The following is a 10,012-nucleotide window of genomic DNA, read 5'->3' on the forward strand; positions in this document are numbered from 1 at the left end:
AATTCTGAGAAAAGTTGACCTGTCAGTAAATGCTGAGGTGTTTTGGGGGGGGGGTTTTGGATTGGGAATACAATCTAGATAATAAATTCCTCTCACTTGAGACATAATCCAGATTAGGATTTTGTTGTATTTACGTAAAGCAAAAAACATTTTGCCTGCTGTTCTTACTCTTCATCCCATCCAGTTCTTCCAGGATCCTACAACTTTCTAACCTGATTTATCCAATTTGGTTTGTGAACTGCTCAGCTATACAGAATCACAAATGTCACAACGATTGCTGTCTTTCAAGTACTTGTTGATATTTGCCTCTCTGATGTGCTTTCTCAGCATCTTAATGTGTGCATTCACTGCTGCATACTCCCTGCTGTTTGATTCACTATAATAATTTCCTCCTTTATGCTGCCTGATTTTTCTGAAATGAAGAAATACTATATTTGAGACTCTGGGTTTCTACCGCTTCATAGTGATGTTATATACAAAATACATACATACCAACCTTTAACTTTCCTCAGAGCAGTATTTTGAGAGGTTTCCTTGCCCTCAGTTCAGGTGCTTTCCAATCCTTAGCTAGTTGTCACCCCTTGTGGTATGTTCTAAATGATTCCTGGGTGGCTGAATGTTGGTTTGCTGCATTTGAGATGAAGCTTGAATTGTAAATGAGGTAAATTGTAATCTGAATTTCTGTCTGGACCTTGTGGTGTTTTTCTTGTATGAGAACTCTAGTTTTCTCCCATTTCTGCACAACTATACAATCAATTGGCTGATCAGAAGAGGTACAATTCTATTTTCCCATCCCGTGATGGTGAAAGAAGGCATTCGCAAGGATAGGACGAGGTTCTCCAAGCATAGCTCAATGAGTTAGTGTCCTCATTTGTTGATCTCACTCTCTCTTATCGCAGCACAATCAGTAACAACTTTCCCCCCTGCTAGACTGAAATCCAGTGTTCTCAGCAGCACGTTGTATCAACAAGTCTTGTGTTTGTCTGTTGAGCTCTTCAGTTTCACCAGCCTGGGATCCTTTTTTTTGCAGGGCATTTACTATCAACTCCTGCTTGCTTTCAAATGACAACACTTTCAAATTGCCTTGTTTAATTTCATTGTTTATAGAGGCACTGATTTTTAAATGTATTACATCTGAGTATAGGTTTCCTCTGGATATTACCTGTGTAGGATGTAATTGTAAATAATTCAGACTGTCTACAAAGCCGCTGGGGAAAAAAAAAAAAAACAACCCAAAACAAAACAAAAGGGTTTTTCTTGGTATAGGAAGAACATTCAAAATCTTTTTATGTAACTTATAATTCAGTTTCATATTGTCTGTGGAATTACTTCTTTATTTCTGGATTGTCACGCAGACTCTGCATTTCCTTAAATTATAGTGGTTCTTGTTGACATTGCCCTTTCTTACTAGTGAGGATTGGGTTTATCAGCAATAAGTTAACCTGCTCTGAATTCACTTCTACATCTGCCAGTCTGTAGTTACTGAAAAGATTTCTCTTTTCTTTTATTTTTTCTCCTCTTTTCCCCTTGGCTAGTTCAGTGTTTTAAACCATTTTCCTTATTTTCAAAGGCTTATGCCTCAGGGATTAAGATCTACATTCGTTTAATATCGGGAATAAAGTGGAAGTTCCAGACTGCAAGGCTAAAACTTGAAGAAGAATCTTTGTAGAGATTAATATTTTCCTGAGCAATCTGTGAGCTGAATCATGGTCTAATTAAATAGCACAGATTTAGTGAGTTTGCATTTAAACATTAGCAGACCCTAGAATGGGTAAAGCTGAAATTAGTTTGAATCTTTTCTGTAAATGGGAAGTTAAATTATCATGGTAATTTGATTAAATAATTTTTAAATCTTCCAAGCTAAATCACCATTTTTAAAGAACAGTTTGAAGTCTTAATCACTGTTTGGAAGTGCCCCTCTCTGCTTTTTCTTCTTACCCCGTTTCCTGTGACAAAATCTGTTTCCCAAGGCACAGCTTCCTGAACTGCTCCGTGAACCACTGTTTGGCAGCGGAGTGCTCGCATTAGGCCAGCGGAGAGCTGGCTGGTCACATTCTTCCCAGCTGTTTGATTGATTTCAAAGACAGCAACAAATACATTAAAGGCTTTACTACTATTACTTTTGCATGTAAGCAATTGCTCTGATTACCAGAGGGATGGTATGCAATCACCCCCGCAAGGGGAGGGTAAGATCCCTTGGTTTAAGATGTTGTCCACACATGGAAGAGTTTGAGAGCATGGAGTGTAATAGCTGTATCAGAGGGCATTTTTTGATTCACCTTCAGTTCTTGCGTTTTCTGGGGGTGTTCTCTTCCTCTTTTCCTTCCTCACTCAGTTTCTGTGTAAGAAATATGTAGAGCATAGGTATTCCTAACACTGGAGGCCAAATTGCTATCCAAACTGCAGAGCTAAAGATCTCAGGAAGTTTCATCTCTCTGCGAAAAATATATTAGTCTGGACTCCATCAGTCTATCTTCAAACTCAAACATGGTTGCAGTTACAAATTCTGATTCTGGGAAGAATCAGACCTGTTTTGTACAGGTTTAAAAACTAAACATTTATAGTCAGGTCCTCCGGCAAGACCCAGCTCTTTATGCAGTATGGTGTAAAAAAAAAAAATCACAAGAACAGTTAGTCTTTGACTCGCCGAGCATTTGTTGCTGCTAAAATGCTCCTATTTGGTTCCCCAGCAAATCTGGCCCTGGCACTGTGGGTCTGGGGGGAAGGAGGAAAAGATGTGTAATTTCTGCACAAACTGTGCATGGTTTATGGAAAAACTATTTGGAGTAGCACATCGTGTGTTCTATAGCAGAATGATGAATGTCCAAGGACTTGGTAAAGAGTCAGGGAGTAAAGATGACAATTTGTTTGGAGTTTGCATTCCAGATTAAGCCCAGTGGCTGGACACTATGCTTAAGACATCAGTCACGTTTGTGTGTGTGTGTGTTAGCATGTCTGTAGCGATTACATCTGTTTGTAGGACACAGAATTCAGGGATTTTCCTTTATTGACACAGAATTATTTAATAGAATTGCCGTATTAGAAAACTATCAAAAATGTATGGATTTGGGGAATGGTCTCACATTAATTAGAACTTAATTTTGCTAGAGGTAATATTTCCCTGCAATCTTTTTTAAAACATAGTAGCCTTCTTTTTCCCTGAGATACTTTTGTGTTTCTCTGCTTTCAGCACAGTGCACCTTGATGCGGAGTATCACATCCCTGCAGTGCGTGTCTTAACTGCATGCTTCTTAGAGCATGTATTCACTAAGACTCAGAATTATTAAACATGTAAAATTCCCATAGGACTCCATTATGTGTAATTAACAGATAAACTGTCATCAGAATCAATAGAACGTGCTAAATGATCCAAACTTGTATATAATTAAGTGTCTGTTTTAGAGCTGGAGCTGTAACTTTTATTTTTTTTCTTTTCAATTTGCACATTTGTTTTGACAATAGAAGCTGGAACATTTTTGTTAACCTATTACTTACTGGTTTGTGTTTTAGTTTACATGTTTGCGTTTGAAAAGAGAGAGGTATTTACTATCTGGCCTAATTATCTGAGGAACTAGTTGCACGCCAGCTTTTAGGAAATGAATCTTAGATGCATCTTAATTCACTGAATGTAATTCAGATATTTGAAGCACGTGCAAAATTTGATGTTGTTATCATCAACAGGGTAAAACATGAGGCTCCGTCAAAATAGTGATGCAGGGCATCAGACTGCTTAATACAGGGCTTGGAAATGATGATAGCAGTGGGTTCTTTATCATCCAACTCCTCAGTCATTACTCTGTCTGGGAGCAGGAGCTTTATTCCAAAAGCAAAAATTAAGATGCAAAGCAGCGTTGTACTAACTAGAGTTTGCAAGGATATACCTTAATAATGCCATGTCCCAGTTTTACCCTGAGCTAAGCTTGCACAGTGTAGCCTGTCCCTAGGACTGGTACCCCTTGCAGCAGTTATATTTTCATATGGTGTTTTATTGGCTCTGTAAGTCTGTTGACCCCCCAAATTTTGGTAGCTGATAGGGGCTGTTTGGTGGGCTCTTTCACCTATGACTGCTCTTCCTTGCTTGCCTTCACCTCACTTTGGACCATATCGGGGGGGCGGTTGGCATTTATGACTGCATAAAAGTCAGAATCAGGGCTGCTCGTCTGAAGTCATCTCAGCGTGGTCCAGTAACTGCGTGTTCTCAGGGACATCTTCCCTTTCTGTATCTATGCTGTTGAGGGTTTTACAGTTATTTCAGTTAGGTCTTTTCTTTTTATTTCACACTTCCATTGCTTGAATCTTTCTGGGTCATGTAGCAGTTTAGTTTAGTTCCTGGTGTGCATTGTGTCTAGGCTTGTCACTCAGTACTCGCACCACCAAAACATCTCACCTGGAAAGGTACAGGGTGAGGTGCTTGCTTTGAGTGATTTAGAAAAAAATGCAAAACCCCAACAATAACAAGATAAACCACCCTCTGAGTGGGTGCGAGAGGGGGATTACACCTTGTAGGAGATCTTAGCTTCACAGAACAAAAGCTGTTCGGGAACATGCTAAGTGTTGCCTGTCTGTCTGAATGTGCCTAAGGGAGAAAAAATTTGCTAAACCGTTCAGGAAATCACATCAAACCCGCTTTTCCCTTGTGTCAGTGCAGTGGTTCTAATCCCGCGATTAGCGTCTCTGAGCAGTGGGTAATGGCCATGGCTTCCAACTCCACAGCATTGGAGCCTGACACAGAATTTTACCGAGCTTTTCAGTAGCAAGGCAGTCATTCTTGCTTCCCTGATAAAACGCAGACCTCAATTCATACAGCCCTTTGGCACTATCGTTTCTTCAAAGCAGTGACTGTAAGAGATGGTTTATGGAGCAGCGAGGGTGACCGTTTTACTTATTTGAGGAGGATGAGGAGAGGGGATTACTTACACAAGAGTTAATTATACATTTGTAGTTCCACAGTGGTTCCAGATATTTCCCTGAAGGTCAATATAGAAATTAGTGGGTAATTATCTTCCTTCTTTGTGAAAGAGGATGGACAGAACCAGTGAAAGTGGTGTGCAGCCGTAGCGGTATCTGACTTTCGGCACACCAAACTGAAACCTCCTGTTGCTCCTTTGTTTTGCAGACTCAATGCACATAGAGGATGTTGAGGCAGTGCAGAAACTTCAGGATGTCTTACATGAGGCTCTGCAGGATTACGAGGCCGGGCAGCACATGGAAGACCCACGTCGCGCAGGCAAGATGTTGATGACTCTCCCGCTTCTGAGGCAAACCTCCACCAAGGCTGTGCAGCATTTCTACAACATCAAACTGGAAGGCAAAGTCCCCATGCACAAACTTTTTTTGGAAATGCTGGAGGCCAAGGTCTGACTAAAGCATCATGGGCTTCCCCATCATGCACGTTTTAAAAAAAAAAAAAAAAAAAAAAAAAAAAAAAGGGAAAATAAACACGATAATAATGGCAAAGAAACTTAGTGTTTAATTAAGGAAAAAATGACTGCACTGATATTTAGCAGCAAGACTGTGAAGCAGCTTTCAACTTTTTCTTCTGTGTCTTTCTGATGCAGTTTTTCTTTTCCTTTTCCTTTTCTCTCTTTTCCTTTCTGTTCTTTCCTTTCCTTTTTCCTTTTCTCTTTTTTCTTTGCTGCTGAACTTTTTAAAAGAGGTCTCTAATTGAAGAGAGATGGAAGCCAGGCCTGCCAAAGGATGGAAATCCATAATATGGATGCCAGTGAACTTATTATGAACCATAATGTCCCCAATGACAAAGGAATCAAAGAGAGAACCACCGTACCTAGCAGTACAGTACAACACGATGAACTGACTGAATGCAGTATTAGATTTCATAGGAGCAGTCTCTAATTAGACGACTAAGCGACGATGCATCGGCTGCTTCTTATCATTGCATTTTCCATCTAGATCAGTTACAGCCATTTGATTCCTTAATTGTTTTTTCAAGTCTTCCAGATATTTCTTAGGTTAGCTACAATGTAACTTTTTCAGGGAATAGTTTAAGCTTTATTCATTCATGCAATACTAAAGAGAAAGAAATACTGCATTTTTGTGCTGGCTTGAACAATGATGAACAATAATGAAGGACAAATGAATCCTGAAGGAAGATTTTTTTAAATGTTTTGTTTCTTCTTACTAACGGAGATTTTTTTGTACCAGCTTTACCAGTTTTCAGCCATTTATTAATGTGGGAATTTACCTTACTAAAGCAATAGTCGAAGGGAAGGTGCATATTATCACGGATGCAATTTATGTTGTGTGCCAGTCTGGTCCAAAACATCCAGTTTCTTAACATGAGCTCCAGTTTATAACTAAATGTTCACTGACTCAAAGGATTAGATTACACCTACAGTATATCCGAGTAGTCTAACATATAAATACTCCATGTCAAATACCAATCTGTAACGGTGTTAGGAGACAGCGACTGTACAAAGGTATAGTTGCTACATGATTTCTAACTGCTTCAGTTGCAAATGAATGAGATACTGCCTGTTTGCAAAATTATAACCTCACACGCAGAAAAACCCTATGAACCAATAGTAGCTTAGAGGCAATACGGCAAATGCCGACGTTTGCAAAATTAAGAAATCAGAGTAGTAGACTTCTGACCAAATTGAAGAATTTAACACTTCTATACCTTATTTATTGATTTAGATTTTATTTTGTAAATGGCAATCTTTAACAAGTAGCTAAACCAGTATATGTGCTTTTCAACCAGTATTGTCACAGCATGAAAGTCAGTCAGTTTCAAGACTGTTACGAGGTGTAATCTAATGTATAAACCGATTAGATGCCCCCAGAAAACTACAGTCGCTAAATAACCAATAAACAATAACCTCCATCAAATGCTATACCAATGTACCAGTGTTAGTAGCTGCTCCCTGTACTATGTGAACATCTTTATTCTATGTACACAGATGTAATTAAAATTGTAATCCTAACAAACAAAAGAAATGTAGTTCAGCTTTTCAATGTTTCATGTTTGCTGTGCTTTTCTGAATTTTTATGTTGCATTCAAAGACTGTTGTCTTGTTCTTCTTGTGGTGTTTGGATTCTTGTGGTGTGTGCTTATAGACACAGGGTAGAATTAGAGACAATATTGGATGTACAATTCCTCAGGAGATTACAGTAGTATATTCTATTCCTTACTGGTAATAAGGTTCTTCCTAGTAATAATTAAGAGATCAAAACTCCAAACAAATACTCGTTATGAACAGATACACACTGAAATCATAATATTTTCAAAACAAGGGATAATTTCTGTAACAGTTTATTATAGAATACCAATGTATAGCTTAGAAATAAAACTTTGAATATTTCAAGATTATAGATAAGTCTAATTTTTAAACGCTGTAAATATAGCTTTTATTCAATCATCTCTCAGATGTTGTTATTAACTCGCTCTGTGTTGTTGCAAAACTTTTTTGGTGCGGACAAGTTTCCAAAACTATTGCTACGTTGTGTGCTTTAAACAAAATAACAATGGGCTGATGCTCCATCGGCCTCGTGCTAGGAAAAAAAAACTGTGTATCTATCATTAGCTATATGGGACTATATTGTAGATTGTGTTTTCTCAGTAGAGAAGTGACTGTAGTGTGATTCTAGGTAAATCATCATTAGCAATTCATTCAGATGGTCAATAACTTGAAATTTATAGCTGTGATAGGAGTTCAGAAATTGGCACATCCCTTTTGAAAAATGTCAAAAAAAAAAATACAACTCCTGGGAAAAAGGTGCTGATTCTATAAGATTATTTATATATGTAAGAGTGCAAAAAAAAGTTTATTTTCCAGAAAGTTTGTGCAGGGTTTAAGTTGCTACTGTTCAAGTACACTATATATATATAAATATATAATATAAATATTGTTTTTGCTGTATCACATTAAAGAACTTGGGCTTCAGGGTCAAAAGCCAATCAACTAGAAGTATACAAAAACACACAAAAAATGGAGATGTGTTAAAGGCACACGGTGCAAACTTTAGTTTTCATTTTCTGTAATTTTTTGGAGCTGCAAAAGAACAAGTATCTCAAGACTGTAAAAGCATTACCTGAAACATAGCTAAAAGAACTACACGGGCTTTATAATGTTGTTCATCTTAAACCTTGCTGGAGAAGAGTTCTTTCAAGACCACTTACTTAATGTGAAGTGTTGGGAAAATTTCAAAGGGTGTATGTTTTAGCCATAACGATTTAATTTCTATTTTTGCTTCATTTTTTAATTTTTTCTTATTTAAAGCAATATGATTGTGTAACTCCCAGAAGTTACACATTTGTTTCAATCAGATCAGATTGTTGTATTTATTCCACTATTTTGCATTTAAATGATAACATAAAAAGATATAAAAAATTAAAACTGCTATTTTTCTTATAGAAGAGAAAATGGGTGTTGGTGATTGTATTTTAATTATTTAAGCGTCTCTGTTTACCTGCCTAGGAAAACATTTTATGGCAGTCTTATCGTGCAAAGATCGCAAAAGGACAAAAAAAATTAAACTGCTTATAATAATCCAGGAGTTGCATAATAGCCAGTAGTTAAAAAACAAAACAGAACAACAAATAAAAACAAACATGTCTATAGCTGTAGATGGGCTTCACATCTGTATAGCAATCAACTGTATATTTTTGTGATGTGTATCATACCGTGTGCTCCAACCAATGTCCATTTGTGTAAATGTATTTATTTTATATTGTATATATTGTTAAATGCAAAAAGGAGATATGATTCTGTAACTCCAATCAGTTCAGATGTGTAACTCAAATTATTATGCCTTTCAGGATGATGGTAGAGCAATATTAAACAAGCTTCCACTTTTGATTGCTTTTATTTTATTTTTTGTGTTGTGGGGTTTTTTTGGTTTTATTTTCTTTTTCAGAGAAGGAAACAGAGCAATTAGCATTACCTTTTGTTACTTCCATGCAAAGAGGAGCCAGCGTTATCACTTCTCCCTTAAAGTACAATATGAGTGTAAATAAATGCTATATAAAGCCTTGTCAGAATGAATTCCAGTGTGGTACAAGACATTTTGCATACTCTTAAATATGCAAAATGTCTCATGGCACATTAGAATTCAGGCTGGCAGGCCTTTATATAGCACTTATTTAATCTTAAAGCATCTTCACATCAACCTGCATTACTCAAAATCATTGCCTCTCTGTCAATGTCATAAAAGAAAACTTTCCCACTATTTTAAGATCACATTAATATCATCTAGAAGTACTTATTTGCTTTCTCCATCAACAACCGAGTCTATCATTCATTTCCTAGTGCAGGAGACTCCTTTTATGTGTTCTGGGGGGAAAAAAAAAAAAAAAAATCTGTATTATTTGATCCAGCTTTTCTGAATGGAAGTAAATAGCCACCGGAGCAATAATATAGATTGGTGTTAATGAAGACCACTGATAAGTTGTCAAGATCTGGGGGGGTTAAACAGCCGGGCTGCAAACTGGCAGTAAATGGCTTCTCAGCCTTTTACCTCTGAAAGGCTGCAGCCCCCGTTGCTCGGGGTCAGCCCCTCTTTCCTGTGGACCCTTCTGGAACCATCGCAGAAGTGCTAATGTGTGCTTTTCTTGCTTTTTAGCCTATCTTGATAGTATTTTGTCGGTTGTGTTTGCCAACGTATTTCTCACCTTCGCTGCTGGCCGTTCTCTGGAGGTTCTGGCTGATGGCACAAAGGCTACTGAACAGAACGATGGTGCTCAGGGACGGGAATTGTTTCAGCCAAGGTACCGGGGCAGCGCCAGCGGCTTTTTGTGCTTCGCAGTCTTTCAGTAGCAATATGCCTTGAAATGGGGGGCACCTCTTCCCTGCTACCAGTACCTTCTGTATTTTAACTATCCTAGAAAATAGGGAGGGGGGGGTTGGAGTAAGAGGAGCAGCAGAACAGCAGAAAGATGAATCCCGTGTGGACTCTTCAAAGGAGGTCAAAATCCGTTTTTAGTGTTGACACTGCTGTGTACACAGGCATACGTACATACGCACATAGGTACGCGTGCACAGAACTGGTTTTT

At 38.0% G+C, this 10,012-nt stretch overlaps 1 protein-coding gene across 14 annotated transcripts in view; it reads left to right on the top strand.

Annotated features, from left to right (window-relative positions):
- The window catches only part of ESRRG (estrogen related receptor gamma), a 386,503-nt gene extending 377,686 nt beyond the window's left edge, over window positions 1-8,817 (top strand). For all 14 annotated transcript variants that reach the window (XM_075042636.1, XM_075042629.1, XM_075042635.1 and 11 more), the window contains one exon: window positions 5,117-8,817. In XM_075042636.1, the coding sequence (XP_074898737.1) occupies window positions 5,117-5,361 (245 nt within the window). In that variant the 3' untranslated portion in view covers window positions 5,362-8,817. The remainder of the gene's footprint in view (window positions 1-5,116) is intronic.
- The last annotated feature ends 1,195 nt before the right edge of the window (window positions 8,818-10,012 follow it).

This window comes from Buteo buteo, chromosome 12 (genome assembly GCF_964188355.1).
Source record: "Buteo buteo chromosome 12, bButBut1.hap1.1, whole genome shotgun sequence".
Taxonomy (NCBI): Eukaryota; Metazoa; Chordata; class Aves; order Accipitriformes; family Accipitridae; genus Buteo; species Buteo buteo.